A 26442-nucleotide genomic window follows, 5' to 3' on the forward strand; every position below is an offset into this window, starting at 1 on the left:
ACTTTACTGGATTATTTACTTTTATGCTCATTATACTTTCTACTCCATTACATTTCAGAGTGAAATATTGTACTTTTTACTGCACCGCACTAAATACATACTACTTAGTAAAGTACAAGTACATCGAAGCAGTTCTTGAGAAAATGTACTCAGTTACTTTGCACCACTGAGCTGACGTACAGGTCAGGGGAAGGGGCTTGTGAAGGCATTATGTCAGTTTGGGTCCTCACAAGGTTAGAAGGACAAACGTGTGTGTGTTTGAGTCAGACAGGGTGATAGCATGTCTGACATTTCAACCCTCTGAGGGCGTGATATGATGCTGTCCAAGGGTGTTAAACACACACACACACACACACACACACACACACACACACACACACACACACACACCACACACACACACACACACACACACACACACACACACACACACACACACACACACACTGCCTGTTATAATTCAAACATTCCAGAGTCACACGGCTGTGGATGTGACTCTAACTAATCATCACGTCATCACAGTGAACTGATCCACGTCAGAGTTGTAAGAGTTACACCTCCTGGAAGGCCTTCACTCAGAAATGTGTTTATCTTCTTGTTCTTTGACTGTGATGTTGTTGTTTCGCAGCTCTGTCTCCTAGAAATGACGTTCATGTAGGACTAACATGCAGAAGCAGACGTTATTCTGTAAATGTAATGATGATGATCCTGAATGTATGTTTAACGTTGTTCTGTTTTCCCCACAAAATTAAGAGTTTCTGCCTTTCATACACACACACACACACACACACACACACACACACACACACACACTCATACACACACATGCACACACACATGCACACACACACACACACAAACAACCACATACAGTAAAAATGGTAATGCAGTTTTTTAGTTAATTAATGCTTTAGAAATAAACTCAAACCCTTTTCCACCATAATGAACTGCATTACATCATTTTCATTTCAATTGACTGTTATTTATGTTGTGCTTGTGTTTTCACCATATTCTTTAATTTACCCAACATTACCCCCATGAGCAGCACTGCAGCAGGCTCACTCCCCTTTAACAGGAAGAAACATCAAGCTGGACTCTAAAAGGCATAGAGCATCATCAGTGCTGACGAAAGTTTCACTTGAAGCTTCTGGTTTTATATTCTTGCCTTTAACACTTTATTTAAAACATTTGTTACATCCTACAAGCTTCACTCTGCCTCATTTTAACTTTACTTCACAACCAGCAAACACAAGAACTCTACTCCTGTTCTCCCTCCCTCCAGTAGGGGGCAGCAGTGATGTCAGCACTGACTTAGAACCAAGAATCTGGAGACCTGAAAGTTTATCAGTGTGAGATCCAGATCCAATCCCAAACCCACTTCACCACCGAGTCACTCCAAACCCAGTAACAGTCACTGCTGTGGAGGCACTTCTGATGAAGGGGGTGGGGTGGGGTGGGGTGGGGGGGGGGTTAAATGGATGGGCAGGAAGCAACAGTCACCATGGCGACAGATAGACTTCCTCAGCTGTTTTGCTGTTTCACACTTAACTCAACCTCGTCTTCAACTGTCCCTGTGAACACATAACATGTGAAACCATGAGAGTGAGATATGAGCTAGAGTTGACATTTGAATGTTCCTGTATGTAGACCGTGCTGCACTCAGACATTAGTGAGTCCAGAGACTTCAGGGACAAAGTGATATCCTCCTCATTTAGTTTTTCACACCACATTGTGAGATTTAGTTTGAGACTGAAGTTTGAACAATAATCTGAGATAAACTGAGTAAAGTGAGATGATGGAGGTAGTGATTCATCAACAAGTACATTTCATTCTGGATTTAAATTCAATCAAATACAGTTGAAGCTCACATGATGAAATGATTTCTACTGTTTCTACTTCCTGATGAAGCAGCAGCGACACTGTTCATGTTGTTCTGAGTCACTTTTACTGTTATTTCTTATTATTGAGCCAAACTAAAGCCTGTTATAATCTGCTCTGTTTAAACTGACAGTAAGAACTTGTTCATGGTCTGAATGTCGTTTGTAGCAGAAACAATAAATCAGTGACAGTTTGTGAAGCTTGTCGTGTGTCACACTGGCTCACAGTAACACACTGATGTTTAGTGTGTATGTACACATTTAAAATGTCAACAAGATCTGATTTGATTGTTTTGAGGTGAAGAGTTCATTTTAAATATTTAAGTGCAATTCAACAAGTTTTGTTCCCAAAGATGAAAGAATGAAAAATAAAGTTTTTGTGTTTGTTGATGTTAATAAAAAAAGTCACTTTTAAACTGATTGATGGGCCTTTAATGTCTTTAACCTGAGTCACAGCTTAAAGGACTAGTTCAACATTTTAGGAAACAGATGACATGAAAACTGTTTGTTATTGAACTGAATCTGTTTTTATGTATTTTTGAAGTTGAATTAAATAAAAGACTTTAAATGTAAAATAAAATGTAATTCATATGTGAGAAGATTAATTCTGCTTTAAAACTGCTTCTTGAATTATCTGAATTGTTCCTTTAAATCCAAATGAGACTTTTTCTTGTTTCTTCTTCATGTAAGAAAAGTTATAAAATATGAAACTTCACTTTTAGCACATTTATCTGCTAATTCTCAGGTGGGATTTAATATTATTTGTACTGAAGTATCCACCACTAGAAAAGGTTTCATAACACTCATTTTTCTACTTTTTATTATAATGTCAGCAGTTGAAGTCAAGTGAAAACCCCTCAATGGTACAAAGGTAAGTAGGGGTGAAAATGAAATGTTTAAATATCAGAAATTAAAGAATACTGAAAGTGTCATTTATAAAAGAGATGAAGTCGAGTTAAAACTCACAGCTGTTCTGCAGCAGTGGGAGTTAATTGAAGCTTGAAAGTTGAAGCAAACTCTTCATTACAGTGATGAGAATCAGCTGCAACAAACAAACTAATAAAAGAGACAAGAGCCTTCCATTAGAGTTTTACACCTTTATTTCATTTAATTAGTAAATATGTGTTTCAGTTTTTATTTGTTTGTAATAAGAAGCTGCAGCTAAACAAGCATCAAGATAAACAAAGGTGAGTAGCTGCGTGTTGGAAACTTTATAACAGAAATAAACTATAAAGATCCATCATGAGGCTGCAGGTGCATTTAATTAACTGATCTCAGTCTTCAGACAGTTGATTGGTCGGATCGTGTGCTCTTGATTGGTTGGAATTAAAACCTGCAGGAACATTATGGCCATTTATGAAATAGTTTGGACATGCCTGCTTTACAACATAAAAGTAGAAAAAGACAAATAACAAAGTTTCTGCAGGTGATTCCTTCCAAACCTCCGTCTGTGTGAAAGTCTACAGCAGCTCAGGAGTTATCCTGCAGCCTCGCGACGGCTCAGGAGTCCCAGAGAGTAGAGAAGCACAAGAGATGAAACTCTGGTACTTTTTTAACAATCGCCACTAGATGGCGTCAGAGTAGCGCTGCCGCCATTTCAGACAAGAAACACCATCAGATTCATCACATCTTATATACACAAAATAAATCTCACAACCAATTCAGGAAAGCATCAGAATAGAACATTTCTCAAAATAAAACATTAAAGTAAAGTTCCTCTTTTTGTTTCTATACTTCCACCACAGCTCAACAGGAAACACTAAGAGGGAATCTGATGCTAAAAACACTGTAAATGTGTCAGATATCACTGATATGACTAACTCACACTGCTGTTATCTGCATTTATCTCTCAGGCTTTCTTTACACTTTGTAAATATCATCTTATAATGAATGTTGGCTTCATAGTTTAGTTCCATAACCTTGGTAAGTTACCTGCCTGGTTACCTGTCTATACACATAATATACCAAATGACCACTGTTTCATATTTCCAGCTGAGACTGTGAGAAAACTACAACACGTCATCATTATTTCTACTCTGCTGCTCTGACTGTGGTAAAACAGCCACGTCTCACTCTCTCCCAGCAGTAATCCTTCTCCTGCTGAAACTCACAGTCAATTCTCTTCTGCTTCATTCATTAGTTTTAGTCCTCGTTAACTCTCAGTGTGATTCTGAGACGCTTGATAAATATGAGCCCAGGCTCACAGTCTGACTTATAACACCTGTTTTTATCTTCAGCTAAATCCAGAGATAACTGTTCAGTTTGGAGTCAGTTAAGAGACTTAAGTGAAGATGAAAATCCAGATCCAGACTCCAGATGGATCATCAGGATCCAGCTGATCCTCTCTCAACACTCCTGGATGTTCACTCTCACTCTGACAGAGATCACTTCCATCTGTTGAGAGAAGAAGAAAGAACAGAGGAGATAAATGAGTGTTTAGTGAGACTCACTTGATCAGCTGTCAGTCAGTGATGCAGCACATCCAGTATAAAGAGCAGCAGGGACTTCAGTCCTGTTCAGACCAGAGGCCTGTACTACGAAGCTGGATTTTCTCTTATCGAGGTAACTTCAGGGTTAACCCTGGGTTTTCCGTACTACGAAGCTGGTTCACTTCTTACCGGGGTAAATCGCCATGGTAACTTATGCTGAACGGCTAACCTGCTCCGGAGCAGGTTATGTTCTGGATAAGAGATCGAGTATAAAAGCACCACCTCCTGACCAATCAGTTCTCTTAGAAAATGACCTGCCCATTCTTAAAAGATCCTGTCAACATTGGTGCGCGGATCGTGAGAGGAGTGCTTAGGAGAGAAAGAGTTTTTAGGGATAGTTGCAATTTTTTAATTGACCAAAATATATATTTAAAAAATAATCCTTGAGGCACATGAGGGATATTAGTCTGTATGTTATACAGTTGGTTTGACATCATTCACTCAAATGATTGAAGTATAATAGGTTTGTATTTGGAATGTTGAATATTAAACTAACTTAATTATATATATATATATATATATATATATATATATATATATATATATATATATATATATATATATATATATATATATATATATATATATATATATATATATATATATCAAACTATAATCTCACGAATTTACACATTAACAGAGTCAGCTATTTTCTGCCAGCACTCCTTCCTGGCTTTTGCTGCATCAACAGTGTTGCTTTCGGCCTGGATGATGTTTGAATTCTTCATATTTTTGAAGAATAATTGTCTGCTCCTCCATGGTAAAGTAGTCTGCTCTGCAGGGTTTCTCCATCTTTGTGATTGGTCAGACGCTGCAAACACCTCCCCTTTATGTGAGCGCGCAGAGATCCAGATTGGAAAACCCTGGGTTGATTTACCGAGTTGATAACCAGCTTCGTAGTACCGCTTATCCTAGACTGCGAATGTCTGGGTAAGTCAACCCAGGTAACAGAGAGATATCCTGGGTATGTTAATCCAGCTTCGTAGTACAGGCCTCAGAAGTGGAACAGCTGTGCAGCGTAGCTTGCTTCCTTTCAGCTCTCATGTTGACGTGTTGGAGTGAACACAATGAGCTCCAAGCTCACACACCTGAGGCCTGTACTACGAAGCTGGATTAACATACCCAGGATATCTCTCCGTTGATTTATCCAGACATTCACAATCTGGATAAGCGGTACTACGAAGCTGGTTATCAGCTCGGAAATTGAACCCAGGGTTTTCCAATCTGGATCTCTGCGCGCTCACATAAAGGGGAGGTGTTTGCAGCGTCTGACCAATCACAGACATGGAGAAACCCTGCAGAGCAGACTACTTTACCATGGAGGAGCAGACAATTATTCTTCAACAATATGAAGAATTCAAACATCATCCAGGCCAAAAGCAACACCGATGCAGCAAAAGCCAGGAAGAAATGCTGGCAGAAAATTGCCGACTCTGTTAATGTGTAAATTCATGAGATCATACAATATTAATTTATCAGACAATATAAACGGACAGCACTCTGATCACACAATGTCTCTTTATTACGGCACAGACATTTCAGGCAGAGCGCTTCCTCAGTGCCCTTCCTTTCATAGACACATTAAGTTAGTTTATTATTCAACATTCAAAATACAAACCTATTATGCTTCAACCATTTGAGTGAATGATGTCAAACCAACTGTATTACAGACTAATATCCCTCATGTGCCTCAAGGATTATATTACAAATATATCTTTTCGTCAATTTTTTACAATTACAATAAATAAATACAGTTATTATGCTCCCTGACCCTTTGATCTCAGGATGTCAAACCAACTGTATAATATACAGAATAATATCCCTCATGTGCCTCAAGGATTATTTTTTAAATATATATTTTGGTCAATTAAAAAATTGCATCTATCCCTAAAAACTCTCCTAAGCACTGCTCTCACGATCTGCGCACCAATGTCGACAGGATCTTTTAAGAATGGGCAGGTCATTTTTTAAGAGAACTGATTGGTCAGGAGGTGGTGCTTTTATACTCGATCTCTTATCCAGAACATAACCTGCTCCGGAGCAGGTTAGCCGTTCAGCATCAGTTACCATGGTGATTTACCCCGGTAAGAAGTGAACCAGCTTCGTAGTACGGAAAACCCAGGGTTAACCCTGAAGTTACCTCGATAAGAGAAAATCCAGCTTCGTAGTACAGGCCTCTGCACACACTTTTACTATCAAGTGTGTTTCCTCTGCAGATTTCACTCAAGTACACAGAGGAAATAAAGTGCTGAGAGTCATGAACACATCATTACTGCAGAAACAGAGACATTCACTCATCAGTTTACTGATGGATTTACTGCTGATACATGTCAACTCTTATCAAAGTTTAAAGCTACAGAGTCTCTGTGGGATTTGAAGATGTTTCCTGCTGTTAAATCATCACATGACAATCAGTCAGAGCTCTCAGCTAAACAGCTGCTGTGATTCCTGGACTTCAGCAGAGGATCTGGTCTGTATAAAGACCACATGGTTACTAAACGTAATGATGCTTGTGTGAAATCAGAGCCAGTGATTTGCAGGCTGCAGTCAGACTGATCTTAGAGCTCTGACAAAGATGAACTGATCAATAGTTTAGTGTTGAAATGAGAGAACAAACACTTTGAGATCAGATTTGATGATGAGGATCACTGTCTCCATACATCTTGTAAGGCTGTCAGCTGTAATCCAGCTTTATTTCCTGCAGACATCAACACAACAACAACAGTCGTCTTCACATCAACTCAAACACATGATCACAACAAGCTTCTGGCTCATGTGTTTGGCTGACTGTTCTCTCTCTCTCTGTCTTTCTGTCCAATCCTGAAGCCTGTCACCATTCTCCTCTCACAGCTTCACTGAGGAAAGCAGCACTGAGAAGGTTGGAGCTTCACCAGGAAATACTGGATCTTTGCTTTGATACTGACTGTGTTTAATACTAAACTGCTGAAACCAGCACAGACTGACTCCAACTCTCTACTGACCTCAGAGTCTCCAGTCTGCAGTCTGGACTCTGCTGAAGATCAATCAGCTGCTTCACGTCTGAATCCTCCAGGATGTTCCAGCTCAGATCCAGCTCTCTCAGATGGGAGGAGTTGTCCTTCAGAGCTGAGACCAGATAATTGCAGCTGGTCTTTGATAAACTGCAGCCAAACAATCTGAATAACAAATAAATGAAGTCAGTTTAGAAACAAAGTTCATGTTTGAAATTATTAAATGTTTCATAATCTGTTCAGAGCTGAAGAAGATTTAAATGTAGAAGTTTAGAAAATGTAAACTCTGTATACAGATGTGACTCTTTACAGAAAATGATAAACAATCATTTAACAACCGTGGAAATTTTCTACACTGTCTTTAAGAATCATCTTTTATAACTACACACTAAACTTTGTACAGTAAAAAATTAAATATGTAAAAAAGAAAATTAACCTCATGATGTAAGTTATGTATGAACATAAATTAGGTTCAAATGTTAAACATTAAGATCACAATAGTAACAGACAGTCAGTGAACTGACCTCAGAGTCTCCAGTTTACAGTTTGGACTCTCCAGTCCAGCAGACAGACGCTTCACTGATGAATCAGACAGGTAGTTGTAGCTCAGGTCCAGATGTGTCAGATGAGGGTTGGACTTCAGAGCTGAGGCCACAACTTCACAGTGAGTCTCTGAGAGTTTACAGTTAGAAAGTCTGTAATGACACAAATATTACAACATATGTTATCATGAAACATTCACTATTTTGATGCACATCAGAAGTCAAAATACAAAAGATCTATTAAAAAGAAATGTTTTAAGTCCCTTTTTAAAAGTCTCAATAGACTGTGGCGCCCTCAGCTGCTCCTAAAGGGCGTTCTACAGATGAGGGCTGAACAATAGGCTTGATCTTTCATGGTAGATCTAGTCTAGTCTTGGGTAGGAGGAAGCAATTTGAATTAGTAGAGCGGAGGGATCAACTTGAGGTTAGTGGGGTGAGAAGTTCTTTTAGGTAGCGGTGTGCATTGCCATAGAGGCACTGGTGAGTCAGGACCAAGGTCTTGTAATCAATCCTGGCAGAGATTGGAAGCCAATGAAGTGTATGTAGAATAGGTGTGATGTGTTCATCAGGATCCTTGCAGCGTTGTTCTGAACATATTGTAGTCTCTGGAGACTCTTGCTAGCAATCCCAATGAGAATTGCATTGCAAGTAATGCCAGTTTTTCAGAATCAGATGAGGTGAGTGTGGGTCGAAGTTTGGCAATATTTCTAAGATAGTGAAAGCAGATCTTGTAGATGAGTTTGATATGGGCTTCAAAGGTGAGTTGACGGTCAAATCTTACACCAAAGTTGGTGACTAATAAGGAGAGGGGAGTGTCATGACCAGAGAAAGTAATGCTGGTTATGGAGGGTGATTGAATCTGGTGTGGGGTGCCAATTAAAATTGCTTCAGTTTCTGAGCTGTTCAACTGGAGAAAGTTGTGTTTCATCCCCACCTTTATCTCCTCCAGACAGGTGGTGAGTGTTGATGATGATGATGATGATGATGATGTCAAAGCTGCAGTGGAGTATGTGTTAGTTTTCAAATAAAACTGTGTGTCATCAGCGTAGCAATGGAATGGGATCCAAAGTCTGACTGATGACATGGCCAAGCGGGAGCATGTAAAGTGTAAAAAGGATGGGGCCAAGGACTGACCCCTGGGGAACCCCACAGGTGGCAGAATGTGTCCGGGACTTCCAAAAGATATGTACTCAGTTCTGTCAGTGAGGTAAGATTGAAACCACTTAAGGGCAGTGTCAGTGAGTCCAATTGTGTGATGTAACTGGTGTAGGCGTATACTATGGTCAACAGTGTTGAAAGCAGCAGATAAATCAAGGAGGATGAGAAGGGAAGTGAGCCAACATCAGCTGCCATCAGTAAGTAATTTGTGACTCTAACCAGAGCTGTTTCTGTACTGTGGGTAGAGCGAAAACCAGACCGAAAATTTTCAAAGAGGTTGTACTTAAGGTAGGGCTGCTCTATTATGGAAAAAATCATAATCACGATTATTTGGGTCAAAATTTAAATTACGATTATTAAAACAATGTTTTTAAACTTTAGAAATATGCTGCATCTACAGTATTGGACATTTCTTGTCCATTTGGCTTAATTCATTTTCTCTCCAAGCAGCAGCCTTTTATCTGCCACTTAACGCAACACAAAGCAGAAAATGTGCAGAGATATTAGAGCTGAGCTAGTTACCATGACGATAGTTCACACATCACTTCCTGGTTTTTAATAATCAGTCAGTAAACTCAGCATCGTCTGACGCAGGCTGGAAACTCTGCTCTTTTATTTACAGTTAAAACATTTCACCGTGTGTTTCAGCTTCTGTCAAACTAACGGAGCTGCAGCGGCTTCCTGTCTGAGCTTTTCAAAATAAAACCTTTGTTATTGTGCGCTATCTCATTATTATTAAAAATCGTTTCCCCCCGATTTCCCCCGAGATCGTTTGGCCCCTAAATCGTAATCAAGATCAAATTTCGATTAATTGAGCAGCCTTAATTTAAGGAAGGTGAAGGTGGACAGCAACTACTTTAAAAAAGTCTAACATGGATACCACTGGATCCCCACTCTATGGGTGTATTATTCAGGTCTGCAGTTTTCTCTACAGCATGTGTAGCAATATTATTATTTTTTATTTTATTAATTAATTAATATTATTATTAATATAAATTATTATTAATTATTTAGTAATTAATATTGTATCATTGCAACTTTACTTATTTTACTTTTTTCATAGACCACATACTAAAACAAACCCTTTCAAATTGTTTGTCATGTATTAGGTCTATTAAGAGAGTGCATGAGAGTGAGTCAGAGACAGGTGCAGGATGCAGGGAAAGTGCAGAGATCCTTTGCTCTGGTGAGCAGTGTTGCCACAGTTACCTTGAAAAACTAACCTGATTAATGACTGCTGATTACTCCTTTGGAAAGTAACTTAGTTACTTTACTGATTAATTGACTTTAAAAGTAACTAAGTTAGATTACAAGTTACTTTATTAGTTATTCCATCTCCAGGTAAGAAGAAAAAGATGTTCTGTGAGGCAGCTCGGCATTGATAGTAGTGGGAATCTCGTTTATTATGGCACGAAACGAGGGCGAGTCAACTGTGTTTAAGGGCAGCATTTCCTCTACAACATACTGCCCGACCAACTTCTACTCTCCCCCACTTACCGGTTTTGCACCGAAGTCCAGCTTTTGTTGTTTGGGTGGCGGGGGACCTCCTGCATTAGTCACAGCTCTCTCCTTCGCACAACCTGGTGGGACTTTCTCCCTGAGTTTGACTGACTCCAAATGTTTCTTCAAATTTGACGTGTTTTTGAAGCTAGCTAGCTTTGTCTCCAGCACAGAGTGTACAGCGAACCTTTATACTGTTATCTTTAACGGACAGAAACTCAAAATAATGACTGTATTTCCAAGTCGAAAACGTGCTTCTCTCTCCCCCCTCCATTGTTGTTTACGTTTGTGTCACACATGTGAGTTGTCCTCATGCTGAAAACGTGACGTCACTCTCCGAGCTGCAAGAAGAAATCAAATAATATCTTTTTACTAAGGAAAATGACAAAACATAGTAACGCACAGTAACTTGGATTTAAGAAACTTTAATCTGACTACTGGTTTGGAAATAGTAACGCGTTAGTTTAGTTGTTACTGAAAAAAGACGTCATATTAGAGTAACGCGTTACTAAGTATGTGTTATCGGTATCACTGAGGTGAGTGATGAAAGGGATTTGACAGTTTAGAATAACTTGTGGGAATGGGAATATTGAATGTAAAACTTTTCAGTCAAGGTGTCCTGTATGACCAACAAAGTCAGAAGAGCATCACTTATTTGAAAATGTGATAACTTAGTGACCATAGGTGAGGGATGGAATGTAGACCGACCGGTAAATTGAGAGCTTTGCCTTCAGGCTGCACCGATCCGCCTGTTGATCTCCCGCTCCATCCTACCCTCACTCGTGAACAAAACCTTGAGATACTTAAACTCCTCCACTTGGGACAGTGACTCCCTCCCAACCCTGAGGGAGCAATCCACTTTTTTCTGGCAGAGCACCATGGCCTCCGATTTGGAGGTGCTGACTCTCATCCCAACCGCTTCACACTCGGCTGCAAACCGTCCTACTGCCTGTTGGTGGTCCTGATGTGTTGAGGCCAACAGAACCACATCATCCGCAAACAGCAGAGAGGCAATTCTGAGGTCTCCTAACTGGACACTCTCCACTCTCACTGCGACTTGAGATCCTGTCCATGAAAATCACAAACAGGATTGGGGAAAGGGGCAGCCCTGGCGAAGCCCGACACCCACCAAGAACAGGTCTGACTTTGTGCCGAGGATGCAGACACAGCTCTCACAGTGGTCGTACAGGGACCAAATGGCTTGCAGCAGTGACCCCATACTCCCAAAACACCTCCCACAGGGTCCCCCGAGGGACATGGTCATAGGCCTTCTCCAAGTCCACAAAGCACATGTAGACTGGATGAGCTGAATCAGAGCTTTGACAATCGGCCGGAGTCTCCTTTCCAGCACCCTGGCATAAACTTTTCCCGAGAGGCTGAGTAGTGTGATACCCCGATAGTTGGAACACACCCTCTGGTCTTTTTTAAAAATGGGGACCACTATCCTGGTCTGCCAGTCCATGGGCACTGTCCCCGACCTCCATGAGACGTTGAAGAGGTGTGCCAACCATGACAGCCTCACAATGTCCAAAGCCTTCGGCATCTCAGGGCGAATCTCATCTGCCCCAGGCCCACTCAGTGGCGTGATCAAGGAACCTTTTCTGGCACACAACCTTGTCTTTCTGGTGAGTAAATTCAGGAATAATAGATCCTCACCACCAGGGGTGCGTGTAATAGACGTATTAACAGGGCACGTGCTTACTGCTGTTGGATCAATGAAGCTTCAGGTCTGGGACCTAGAGAGACTGTAGCAGACAGTCCTTGTGCACATTAAAAAAGCATTAAATATTACCATCAACGATCGTTTAGTTTTAGGTTAGGTTAAAAGTTCTAAGAGTGCAGGGTTATAGAATATTTTTACATTACACTCTCACTTGCAAAAAAAAAAGTGAGGAGTTTAGTAAAATAACCATTAAATTAAAAAGAAAAAACTTTAGAGAAAAATATATACATTTAATTAGCTGATGTAGCAATAAATAATAAATACAAATCCAAGGTCCACCTACAGAGAAGAAGCAACTAAAAATCTAAAACAAATTTTATTTTTTATTCTTCTCCCTTTTCTTTTCAACAATGGGTTCCAACAGCGGTAGGGCTGTAAATTCATCTCTAATGTTTTCTCCCAACTTTCGGTTTATGATCACAAAATATGGTGAACAAAGTACTGACCAAATTGAAATCTGGGTTCAGGGGTGTGGGTTTCCATGTACGGGCAGTTTTAGCCTAACATAATTAGAACAATTGAAAATCCAACTAACAGTAAAAGAAGAAATCAGTCAGTCAAAACAAAAGAAAAAAGGGAAAATGTTCAAAGCAAATTGGGGAGCTTATACTTGTTGGCTCGTTGAAGCCAACATCAGGGACAGAAGACAGAAGGCTGGGAAAGCTACACTAACCTCTGCATCTCAGTGCCTCAAACTAGATCCTGATCTGGACTCTGCTCTGCCCAGAAGACAGCCAGCACCAGCTGTGGACCAAGGAGGAGCAGCCAGTGCTCTGGAAATGATGACAGCCACAGCCATAACCACACCATCACAGCCAATTCCATACCTAAGGGTGGAAACACAAGGACTTCCACCTCCACCATACGCTACAAAATATTGTGCACCGCACACCCCTTCCCCATGGGACAAAAGCAAAACAGGACAAGGCACCGTTTTCAAGTCAACAGACTACTCAGACTCCATGTTAAGTGCACCAATGGTTGAAGTAGCTGGAGGAGATGGAAACTCTCAGCTAATCTTCAGACCATGGACATACCACGACATGAAAGAAGCTGCCACTCACCTCCCCTCCAAAATCCAGGGAGATGAGTTTGCAACACAATTAGACATTTTCTGTCAACAATTCAGACCATCTACCAATGAACTGAAGCGACGAGGACATCACAACAAAGGACAGCGGGCAGGCTGTGGGGCACCTGGCGCTTGTTTCACGTGTGGAATGATGGGACATTGGGCTAAAGACTGTTCAAAAAACAAGGAAAATGAGAACGAGATCCCACATGAGGCCGAGGCTGATTGACTAGGGGTGGAGCAGAGGACAGTGATGGACTCATCTGGTTATGACGCAAGGGCTGAGACGGCAGATCACTCCACACAGCAGATAAGTAGAAATGCATCCACTGACATGCAAAACACAACAGAAATAGATACACACAGCAAGCAACAGCTTATCTCACCAGCCATTCAACAGAAGAAAGAATTTCTGAAATTTTCATTTTGTTTTGGTTTGTTTTAGTTTTATTTGTTTTGGTTTCCACTTCCCAATGTATTATTGTGACAAGAATTCCCCAAACAAATTTCTTTGTCAGATATGGTAGGGAATACCTAATGTATGCTTATTAGTGGAGGCTTCCAGACACCGCACTCAACTCTGCCAACAACACACTGATTTAGGAGGCCAAGACACTCACTACAGACACACACACTGACATCATGACATCACAAAGCCTCCACTGCATTTCTCACATCTCGCAGGGAGTAGGCAGTGAGTTTGAGGAAACATGGTGTAGGACAGATCGGGACAGACACACACTCAGACTAAACTGGTTATACTGGACCCGTAATCAATGTGCTGTGTCAGTAACTCTGTCTAATCCATCTTTTCAAACTCTGTTCAGGATACCACACTCTGACCCCCATGTTTCACTGGTCAAACCCAAAAATAAAAGGTGGGAGGACTTGGGACCTTGGACAAAAACATGCAATGAAGCCTCTGGGTGGGAAAAAACATCAGCATTCAAACATTGAGCTCATTCCAGACACAAATTTCCAAACAACCACAGAGTTAAAAGATTTCTTTGATTCATTGGGCAAAGCACAAATATGATGTAGGACTGATTAAAGGTGCCGAACCAGTTGTGATCACACCAAAATCTTTGTACAGACCATGCAAAATCAATATCCTTGAAGCAGGAGTAATCGTTCCATGTGAAAAATCTCCTGTGCAAACACCAATTTTTCCTGTAAAGAAAATCAGAGATGCTGAGCAACCTGATGAGTGGAGATTTGTACAGGATCTGCAAGCAGTAAATGCAGCAGTCCACGTGCCTGCACCAAATGTACCAAATCCACACACAATTCTCTGTCAAGTTCCATCTGACAATAAATGGTTATCTATTGTTGACCTCGCAAATGCATTTTCCAATATCCCAGTGGATAAAGATAGCCAATTTTGGTTTGCTTTTCTATTCGAATCCAAAATGTACGCTTTTCCGTGGCTCTGTCGAGATTACACTGAATCTCCAACCATTTTTAATGCAGCATTAAAAGACAACCTAGATTCACTCAACTTACCAGCTGGTAGTGCTCTTATGCAATATGTGGATGACATAATGATATGCTCTCCCACACAGGAAGCCTGTGTACAAGACACACTTGCTCTCCTGAACCATCTGGCTGATAACGGTCACAAGGCCAGTTTGTCAAAACTTCAGTTTGTTTCAAAACAAGTCACTTTTCTGGGTCATGTGATCAGAGCAGAGGGCAAAACCCTCTCGCCCAAACAAATTGAAGCAACCCAAAACATTGCACAGCCTGAAACAAAGAAACAGTGTATGAGTTTTTTAGGAATGATGTCATATAAGATCGCGGGTACAAGCAGCCGAAATGAGCTTCCTCCGTAGGGTGGCTGGGCTCTCCCTTAGAGATAGGGTGAGAAGCTCAGTTATCCGGAGGGAGCTCGGAGTAGACCCGCTGCTCCTCCCCGTTGAGAGGAGCCAGATGAGGTGGCTCGGGCATCTAGTCAGGATGCCTCCCGGACGCCTCCCTGGTGAGGTGTTCAGGGCACGTCCCACCGGTAGGAGACCCAGGACACGCTGGAGAGACTATGTCTCTTGGCTGGCCTGGGAACGCCTCGGGATCCCCCAGGAAGAGCTGGACGAAGTGGCTGGGGAGAGGGAAGTCTGGGCTTCCCTGCTTAGGCTGCTGCCCCCGCGACCCAACCCCGGATAAGCGGAAGAGGATGGATGGATGATGGATGTCATATTGCAGACAGTGGATCCCAAACTATGCAGAAATTTAAGCACTCTTGCTCATGGGAGGGGGCTCACAGCAAAAGACAAGGTCGTTTGGACACCTGAGGCTGTAAAAGCCTTTGTTGATTTGAAATTGGCATTACAATTTCCTCCAACATTGGGCCTACCTGATTGCACCAAACCATCCACACAGACTGTTGACGAATGGGGTGGGTACTTGACTTCCATACTGACACAAGACCATGGGGGAAGACAGAGACCTGTAGCGTATTTCTCATCAAAACTTGACTCAGTTGATGCAGGACTTCCTACATGTCTAAGAGCTGTGGCAGCTGCTGAAAAAGCTGTGATAGCCTCACGTGACATTGTAGGCAATACTGATCTCACCCTACTGGTACCACATGCTGTTTCAATGATTTTGCTTGAACAGAAACTTCCCACCTGTCAACAGCAAGGTGGCTCAGATATAATACAATTCTGCTTGACATGCCTAACATCACTGTTAAAAGATGCAATGTTCTTGACCCTGCAACACTTCTCCCTACACCAGACGATGGACAACCACATGACTGCGTGGCAGTAATAAGTGAAGCTTTCTTCACCAGACCTGATCTGCAGGACACACCTTTGCAGAACGCTGACCTGGAACTGTTTGTGGATGGCTCAGCCTCGAGAAACTCTACATGACACGATTGTTGTACAGCCACTCCCCTCAAATTATTCTGCACAAGCGGCAGAATTAATTGCACTGACAGAAGCTTGCAAGATTGCAGCTAACAGAACAGCCAACATATATACTAACAGTAGATATGCATGGGAGTGATACATGATTTTGGCTGTCTTTGGGCCAATAGGGATTTTTTAACGTCCACAGGCAAACCTATAGCCCATCACCCCATGGTTGCTGCACTTCTCGATGCTGTCCTGCAAATGCCAAGCACACACAAATAATGGTGATTTTGTTTCACAGGGGAATGCCAGAGCTGTTGCTGCAGCCAAGGTAGCGGCACAGCTAGATAACTATATATATATATATATATATATATATATATATATATATATATATATATATATATATATATATATATTATACTATATGTAAGGAGATGCTGGAATCGGTCCGGCGCTGCATTAATGAGCGTTTCGATGCTTTCGAGGCCAAGTTTCATACACTCGCAGCCTCACAGGCGGAGCTACATGCTTGTGTGGCTAGTCAGGAGCAGGCTGCTACTGAACTTGATGCACGTATGCTAACACTTGAGGCCAGACATTCTGAGCTGGAGAAGTGTAACCCATCCGGAAATTGTGGGCTTGGAAGTGGAAGGTACGGAAATGCTCATTAGTTTGTACGCAGACAATGTCATGGCCTAAAAAAGCCAGAAAAATCTGTTCCCCTTCTGCTAGAACTGATTACCTCTTTCGGAAAGCTGTCTGGGTATACAATCAACTGGGCAAAGAGCGAATTTATGCCTCTCTCCAACACCTACACGCCCGGTTTTCTAGAAAACATCCCTTTTAGGTTGGTTAAAGATCACTTTACATATCTTGGCCTGACAATACCCAAGGAACCCAGACTCTTATTCAAACTAAATTTCTCAGTGTGTGTCGCTAGGCTTAAGGGAAACATAGAGGCTTGGAAGATCTTGCCTATGTCTATGATCGTCAAAACCTTCCTATTAACATCAGACTTTTTTAAAGAACTAGACTCCATAATTTTTCCATACATTTGGAATTATAAGAACCACAGGATCTCAAAAGCCCATTTACAAAAGGCCAAATCAGAGGGAGGACTAGGTCTACCTATATTTAGACATTATTACTGGGCTGCTAATGTAAGGGCACTGATGTTTTGGCAGCTGGAATCTCCAGGCAGCTTGGCCCCTGGCGCCCCCTCCTGGCTGAATATGGAGGCCAACACAGTAGTCAGATCATCTTTATCTGCCTTGCTGTTCTGCAAAACAGAGAAGCTAGCCGTTTTAAGGAGTCAAAGTTTTGTCGTTACAAATGCTGTTAGAATCTTAAACCAGGTGAGAAAAGCCTTGGGTCAACCAACGACATCCGTACATACACCTATCTGCTTCAACCACTCCTTATGCCCTCAACATCAGACAGAGTTTTCCATACCTGGAGGGAGAGGGGTCTTACTCCTATAAAGCATTTGTATGTCGGTGGGCATTTTGCTTCTTTTGATGAACTGCAGGGAAAATTTTAGTTACCACACTCACACCATTTTCGCTACCTGCAAATGTTCGATCCAAAATCCCTGATCTCAAAACTCTCCCTAAGGAGCATGTGTTTTTCGATGTCTTAAAGAGCCCCCCTGACTCCAGGCGTCTCATTACCAGATTTGTGCGTTTGTTTAATGATTGTAACGGGACTGCCACAGACAGGGTGAGGGAGGCCTGGGAGGGAGAGCTAGGCATTGAGCTGTCTGCAGAAACATGGGAGAAGTGTTTGGCTATGATACAATCTTGCTCGGTTAACAGCAGACATCAGCTGATCCAATTCAAAGTTGTTCACCGTCTTCATTACTGCAAACTCAAACTGCACAAGATTGCCCCCTCTGTCTCACCGCTGTGCGACAGGTGTAAAGTGTCGGAGGGCACACTGTCTCACACCTTCTGGTTCTGTCCCTTGCTGACTGGACTCTGGGACAAAATATTTGACTGGTTCTCCAAGCCCTATAAGAGACCCTTCCAACCGGAGGCTGAACTTGCTATTTTTGGCTGCTCACAGACTACAGCAGGCCTACCTGCAGCAACACAACAGTCTCTGATGCTGGGGATGATTGTTGCAAAAAGGCTAATCCTACTGGAGTGGAAGTCGACGTCTCCCCGCTTGCTTTCAGAGGTGGTTGGCTGATATGGCTTCAGTCATACAGATGGAAAGACTCAGATTCACAAGGACTAATTCAATGACAAAGTTTCTGGCTATTTGGGGCCCCTTCCTTGCCTACCTGGATGAGACCAGGACAGATGACAAATAACTGGTAGCTTTACTACATATTTGTTTATACAATCATATATGTGTATGTGTGCTTACTAATATCACAGTTTTTTTTTCTTTCTAATTTCATTGTACGTGTCTGAGCAGGGGCGTTGTTACTATTGTTATTGTGTCTGTTTTCCTTTTCAATGAAAATAATAATAAAAACAATATTTAAAAAAAAAAAAAAAAAAGAATTTGAATTTAATAAACAGGAAAAAAACTGCCAAAGCTACAGTCAGTGAACTGACCTCAGAGTCTTCAGTTTGCAGTTTGGACTCTCCAGTCCAGCAGACAGACGCTTCACTGATGAATCAGACAGGTTGTTGTAGGTCAGGTCCAGATGTGTCAGATGAGGGTTGGACTTCAGAGCTGAGGCCAAAACTTCACAGTGAGTCTTTGAGAGTCCACAGTCACAAAGTCTGTAATGACACAAATATTACAACATATGTTATCATGAAAGAGGACACTTTATATTTACTTCATGCATTTGATGATCAAACAGTTTGAATATTTTAAATCTTTGTTTTTCTCTTAGGCATTTTATTACCTTAATGTCCAGTTGAGAGATACCAAAATTTTTTTGATTACTGGTTTAGTTGCTTCATGGCGATGTGAGGAATTTTGATGTTTTGCCATTAAACAGGAACTGCTGGCCAAAGGGCGCCACTGCACGCCGTAGAAGATTAAGAAAATTGAGCCCTTCCCTCCAGATTGATGTAGATGAACGAAATTTGGTACACTTATGTATCATCTAAAGACGCACAAAAAAGTCTCTTGGACCCATACCCTCACTCCAACAGAAAGTTGGCCATTTTGAATCAAGTTTGCCATTTTGGCACTGTTTGATACCATTTCCATGCCACATACTTCAATGAATTCCTCCTACAGATTTAATCAGATCTACTTCATATCCACTCTGTGTCATCTTAAGACCTTGAAGATGCGTTGTGTCATAACTGCTTGCATCTTTAATTTGTTTTACTTTTGGAAATTATGTCAATTTTGAATTTCCCACTAAGAAGATCAATAAAGTTACCCTATAAATCAATTTAATATACAAAAAGAATCTACTCACATCAGAGTCTTCAGTCTACAGTTTGGACTCTCCAGTCCAGCAGACAGACGCTTCACTGATGAAACAGACAGGTCATTTCCACTTAGGCACAGATGTGTCAGATGAGGGTTGGACTTCAGAGCTGAGGCCAAAACTTCACAGTGTGTCTCTGAGAGTCCACAGTTTGAAAGTCTGAAATGACACAAATATTACAACATGTGTTATCATGAAAGAGGACACTTTATATTTACTTCATGCATTTGATGATCAAACAGTTTGACATTCACTATTTTGATGAACATTTGATCTTCACATCAGTGGTTCAGATCATCTTTATAATATTTTAAATCTTTGTTTTCTGAGGCATTTTATTCCTTTAATGGACAGTTGAGAGATAAACAGGAAACAAGAGGAGAGAGAGACAGAGAATGACATGCAACAAAGGTCCAGCACCAGAATCAAAGCACAGACCAGTAAGTTACCAGAACACTCCCAGTTCAGCTGATGCTGTCTCACTGTGCTTGAATGAAACAATCATTCTCATCACTCTCTCTCAGACCTGCACACTTTAATCTTTGTTTAGCTTTAATCTTGCAAATGAAGGAGAGAACATGGAGTTACATTGAGGCTTCCATAATGTGCACAGTGTGTGTGTGTGTGTGATCTGATCCCATGTCTGTCTCCACTAAGTTAACATGAGGACATCTTGATTAGAAAACCACTTTTACTGTCCACTATGTTTAATGTGACTGCAGGATATTTAGACTCAGTTCAGCTCAGTGAACAGTTCCAGTTGAGAAAGATCATCTCTCTTTGCTACCTGCTGCTGTCAGGTTCACATGAATAAACAGCTACATTTACTGACTGTTCACAAACACTAATGAAACTAATGACCTGACAATATTACACCTGAACATCATTAAATATGTATGTCATTAAATATTTAGACGTTTAGTTATCGACTTTCTTTTCTGAGAATCTGAAAAGAAAGTCTTCTTTTCATTTTCATTGTGCTTCTCTCCTCTATCCTTCCTTTCTCTCCTCTCAACCCCAACCGGTAGAGGCAGATGTTCTCCCACTCTGAGTCTGGTTCTGAGGTTCCTTCCTGTTAAAAGGGAGTTTTTTCTCGTCACTGTTGCTCATGTGGGAATGTTGGGTCTCTTTAAAGTTAAAACCTGAAGAGTTCGGTTTAGAACCTGCTCTATGTGTAAAGTGCCTTGAGATAACTTTGTTGTGATTTGGCGCTATACAAATAAAGATTGATTGATTGATTGATTGAAAAGCTGATTCAACACAAACACAATGAACAAACCAATAAGGTTGAATTATTTTAACATGATGTCATCAGAAAGATGTTATCAGGGTACCAGCATTAAAATATAACATAGAGCTTTAATGTGTATCAGATCTCTTTAAACAGGCTGAATTCTGCCATTCTGCTCTTATATATTGATCAGACCTCTGTGCATTTCCTGCTACTACTCTTCTCTACACCAACAAGAGAGAAAACAGCTGAGAGTTTCTTTCTGTGAGCAACAGAATATCAGAAAGACTTCAGAACAACACCATGTAACACCACTTCCCTCTTTACAATAAAAAGATGAACTGATGAGAAATAAAAGGCTCCATTGCTCGGTTCAACACACTCGGGGGTTTAGTCTCTATGACCAGTAGTTTACGGAGGCTAATGTTGGTTAATGCTAACTTTACATGTTGTTGTATAACTGACATTACTCATCAGTCTGATGATTTGATGACTATTCTCTACTTGTGATACTAAACCACTGTCACAGCTACATCCATCATATTTAAATAACATTTAATAATTAATAACAATTATTATTTTTATAATCATTCATCTTCATGTTTCAAACACAAGTTTACAAAGTGCTGTAAAGGCATGAAAACCGTTTACAGGTTGTTACTAATAGAATAAATACAGTGAAATTCAGAAACAGATCAAAATAATTCAGATCTTTTTTTAAAGCCTGCTGAGTAAAATCAGGTATTACCTTTATGTCTGATATATATCACATCATAATAACTTTACTGCATTCACTGATAACTGTAAAATACTGATATATGTTGTGATAAAATGCTGCCGTAATAAAACCTCAACCACAACCTCTAAAGTCCTTCATGTGTTTCACCAGGTTTGAATGAATCCTCCAACACACAAAGGAAGAGAAAGAGAAGAAAACACTGTCAAATCCAATAATGACTAGAAATAAATAGAATAACTGTTCATTAACTTAACAGCTATAAACATCAACATTATTTAAACTCAACATTTAAACAGCTCAACAACATCTGAGACTAAATATAACTGGCATGTTATTTCACATATGAACAAGTAGAGCACTATTTTAACTATAATAAAACATTTATATTATTTATATTTAAGAACTAAACTACTAATCTACACTGATTTATAATGTTAATCACATCTGGACTTACTCAGCCTTTCTGCAGTTCCTCACAGCCGGGATCAGTCTCAGTTGTCCTTCCCGTGATGCTTTGTACTTCTGCAGGTCAAACTCATCCAGAACCTCCTCTGACATCTGCAGCATGTAGGCCAGAGCTGAGCAGTGGATCTCAGAGAGTTCCTTCTCTGATCTGTTCTCTGACTTCAGGAACTCTTGGATCTCCTGATGTACTGAGCGGTCGTTCATCTCCATCAGACAGTGGAAAATGTTGATGCTTCTGTCAGGAGAGATACCCAAACTGTTCATCTCCTTCAGGTTGTTGATGGCTCTCTGGATGGTTTCTGGACTGTTGTCTGTCTGACCCAGCAGGCCTCCTAAGAGACCCTGGTTGGACTCCAGAGAGAGGCCATGAAGGAAGCGGATAAACAGGTCCAGGTGGCCATTTTTACTGCTGAGAGATTTCTCCATGACTCCCTTCAGGAAGTCATCTAGAGATGAGTAACTGTAGTCTTCTCCCAGGAAGTCCTCCAGTACCTTTGTCTTCCTGTTGTAACAGTGGTACACGTAGACTGCAGCCAGAAACTCCTGAATGCTCAGATGAACAAAGCTGTAGCCTGTTTTCTGGAAGATCACACTCTCTCTTTTGAAGATCTGTGTACAAACTCCTGATAACACCGAGGCCTCTGTGACATCAAGACCACTCTGCTCCAGGTCTTCTTGGTAGAACATGATGTTTCCTTTCTCCAGTTGTTCAAACGCCAGCCTCCCCAGCTTCAGAAGAAGGTTCCTGTCAGCCTCTGTCAGCTCCTGTGGACTCGTCTCGTGTCCCTCATCATACTTGTTCTTCTTCCTTGTTGTCTGAACCAGCAGGAAGTGTAAGTACATGTCAGTCAGGGTCTTGGGCAGCTCTCCTCTCTGGTCTGTAGTCAACATGTGGTCCAGAACTGTAGCAGTGATCCAGCAGAAGACTGGGATGGTACACATGATGTGGAGGCTCCTGGATGTCTTGATGTGTGAGATGATTGTGCTGGACTGCTCTTCATCACTGAATCTCCTCCTGAAGTACTCCTCCTTCTGGGCGTCAGTGAAGCCTCGTACTTCTGTTACCCTGTCCACACATGAAGGAGGGATCTGATTGGCTGCTGCAGGTCGGGAAGTTATCCAGACGAGAGCTGAGGGAAGCAGCTGCCCCTTGATGAGGTTTGTCAACAGCACGCTGACTGATGACTTCTGTGTGACATCAGACACGACCTCACTGTTGTTGAAATCCAGTGAAAGTCTGCTTTCATCCAGGCCGTCAAAGATGAACAAAACTTTACAGCCAGCGAGCTTCTCTGCTGTGAGCTTCTGTAATGTTGGATAGAAAACATGGATCAGCATGAGCAGACTGTACTGCTCATCTTTGATCAAGTTCAGCGACCTGAACGAGAACAGAATCAGCAGACTGATATCTTGGTTGTTGGAGCGCTGTGCCCAGTCCAGAGTGAACTTCAGCACTGAGAAGGTTTTTCCAACGCCAGCGACGCCGTTCATCAGAACCACTCTGACTCTGTGTAAGACTTCACAGATGTCCTGATCCTTGGTTGGAGCGTCATGGAGGGTCTTCATCTTGGAAGCTGTTTCAAGCTGCCTCACCTCATGTTGGGTATTAACGTCTTCAGTTACCTGTTGGTCAGGTAAGACTTTAAAGATGTCCTGACACTTGATTGGAGTGTCATGGAGGGTCTTCATCTTGGAAGCTGTTTCAAGCTGCCTCACCTCATGTTGGGTATTAACCTCTTCACTCTGTCCCTCTGTGAGGTGGACCTCAGTGAAGATGCTGATGAGGAGGATTTCACTTCCTGCTTCATCAGTTCCTTGAGTCACACATTCACATGTGCTGCTCAGACTGATCTGATGTTCATCTAAAACCTCCTGCAGACCACTTTCTGCTGAAAGAGAAGAAAAAAGGTAGAATGAAACAGAAATCAGTGTGACTGTTAATGTTCAGTAGGATAGAGGAGGTAGATTCCTGTTTTCAGAGATGATGACATCAGCAGACAGATCTTCAGTCTTACTTTGTACAGTGCTGGTCTGACTGTCTGTCTGCAGTCCAGGTCTGGTTCTGGATCTTTTTCCACACTGGGGACAGGAGGAGTCTCCTGATGAAGCAGACTGGTCCCAGTATGAGGTGATGCACTGTCTGCAGAACCAAATGATGTACCAGAGGAGTCTCCAGAACCAGTGTCCACAGCTGGTATAGACTGGATCCTTCAGGACATCCTGACACAAAGAACAGCAGGACAGCTGCTCCTCCACAGAAACAGCCCTCCTCTTCCTCTCTCTGTGGACATGAACACATTCTTTATGTCACATGACATTAGTGGAGGCCAACCGACAGCTCACAAGCTGCATGCAGCTCTTTCCCCACATAAACAGTCCAGACTGTCAGTATTTACACACTTACACACTTTCTGTTCTTCAGCCTCTGAGATTCAACACATTCAATTTGAAATAAAATAATATAAACTACAATCACAAGAGTTCAACAGTAATTAGACAGAGACAACAATGTGCCAGCAAAGGCAGAGAAGAAGAAGAAGACTGTAAGCTAGTAAACATGTAAACAATGCAGGATTTAAAATAGATGTTTGATGAGGAGGGAAGTGGATTCAACACATTAGTTAGACCACAAGGAGACACACAATGTGATTTAAAAACAAATCTGTGCTAATGAGTGATTTAGGAGGATTTGCCACATTCACCAGTTTCTTAGGATTTTCTCTTAGGTAAGAACAAAATTCACAAGTGGTGCAGATCCAAAGCAGTAAAACATGACTTGTGGTTGATTATTGGCTGAGTGACTGAGAAAGGACTGACATCGTTAATTACTTTCATTAATTTCTTTTTTATGTCTGTGAATTCCATCAATAATTAATATATTTCTGTTCATAACGTCATCTTAGTCTTTAACCTACCGGATGCCTGACCTTATCTGGCACTTTGAGGGAATCATTCACACTAATTTACTACTCAGGAACACACATTCATTTATAACAGGTAGGATTCATCACATCTATGCAGGTTATTTGTGATTGTTTCATGGTGATACGAGTGTTTGGTAAATCCAACATGGCTTCCAATCCAACTTGTACAGATCCACATCTTCAAAAAAGTAAGAGAACTTTAAGCAGGAGGAAACTGAGCCAAACAGAAAAGTCCACTAGTGAAAAATAACAGACTGCTGCTCTTTGTGTTGTGCTGCTGAACAGAGAGCTCTGCTAAATATCTTCATAATGCATCTTTTCATTAGTGTTTCTCTCTCTCTGTTTCTGCTATAGTCTCTCTCCCTCTGTGTGAGTGTGACGTTAAACATCAGACTCACTTTCCTCTGCTGCAGTGGTCAGTCTGCAGTGATACATCAGCTGCAGCAGGCTGTTTCTAAACATTTACATGACCTCCTCCCATATTTAGTGTCTTTGAACAGGAACACGTTAACACACAGTCTGTATTACATGAGACCAAACATTGTACCTGCTGCTGCAGTCCTTTAGTAAATAAGGACAGACACAGTTTGACTTGTTAGTAAATCCTTAGTAAATATCACCCTGGGTTACCTGCTGCTACTTTACATTTATTGACTGGAAAATCAAACAGCAATAGCAGCCCTGTCTCTGTCTCTGGTTAACATGAACATGAAGATCTGTTGGAGATTACAGCTGAGCTGTTTCTTCATTATTTCTTTTCTTCATATCTACACTACAACCTTCATGGAAGCGTCTCACTGAATCATCTTCAGGTCAGTTTACAGTAGAAACAGTCTCTTACTTTGTGTCTGGGGGTCCAGGTTCATTACTGAGGTCTGGAGGAAGTAAACCTTTAGACCGGTCACTCTTCATAGACAGACAGCTGGATATTACAGACTCTGCTCCGTCATCCTCTTCCTCCTCTTCGTCCTCCTTCTTCATCTTCTGGAGTCTGAGAGGTAAACTAGTAACACTGGAGACACACACACATACACAGTATAATAAACCCAGTCCTGCCTCTCAACTTAGTAGCTTCTTATTAGTTTACATGACTTTAACTACAACCATGTGTGTTTTCTAGTCATCACAAAGAGAAACTTTGACTCTGGTTTAAATCCAACAAACACACTTCAGATAAACATGTGTGTGCTTCTTAACTGTGACTTCTCTCTATTTAGAGCTCAGCAGTGAGTCACGTGACATCGCTGTGAGGACGCACAAACCAGGAAAACAACAACAGGAAACAACGTTTAACACCTCAAACTCTGTCATTTCACATTTAATCAACTAAACAATTAATGTGATAAATAATCATCAGATTGATCAATAATGACAGTAATCAACTGGTTGATGTTTAAACATCTTCTGCAATAATCAAGACTTCCGTCTTTATATATAAATACACACTCATCATTTTATTATTGCGGACTGTTCA

At 41.2% G+C, this 26442-nt stretch overlaps 1 protein-coding gene across 1 annotated transcript; it reads right to left on the reverse strand.

The window, feature by feature from the left end:
• Positions 1–21427: 21427 nt before the first annotated feature.
• On the reverse strand, positions 21428–25880 carry LOC128364274 (protein NLRC3-like). The gene is made up of 5 exons (XM_053324808.1): positions 25810–25880; positions 24060–24325; positions 23668–23930; positions 22039–23574; positions 21428–21466 (listed from the first exon to the last, which is right to left on the reverse strand). Exons 1-5 carry the CDS (start codon positions 25878–25880, stop codon positions 21428–21430), a joined length of 2175 nt encoding a protein of 724 aa, XP_053180783.1.
• Between the last annotated feature and the right edge of the window lie 562 nt (positions 25881–26442).

This window comes from Scomber japonicus, chromosome 9, assembly GCF_027409825.1.
Source record: "Scomber japonicus isolate fScoJap1 chromosome 9, fScoJap1.pri, whole genome shotgun sequence".
Lineage (NCBI taxonomy): Eukaryota > Metazoa > Chordata > Actinopteri > Scombriformes > Scombridae > Scomber > Scomber japonicus.

Coding starts and splice junctions, on each gene's coding strand:
- LOC128364274 (XM_053324808.1), bottom strand. CDS start 25,880: ATGAAGAGTGACCGGTCTAAAGGTTTACTTCCTCCAGACCTCAGTAAT. Junction 23,931..24,059: donor TCAGACCAGCACTGTACAAA/GTAAGACTGAAG, acceptor CTCTTTCAGCAG/AAAGTGGTCTGCAGGAGGTT. Junction 23,575..23,667: donor AAGTCTTACCTGACCAACAG/GTAACTGAAGAC, acceptor ACCAAGGATCAG/GACATCTGTGAAGTCTTACA.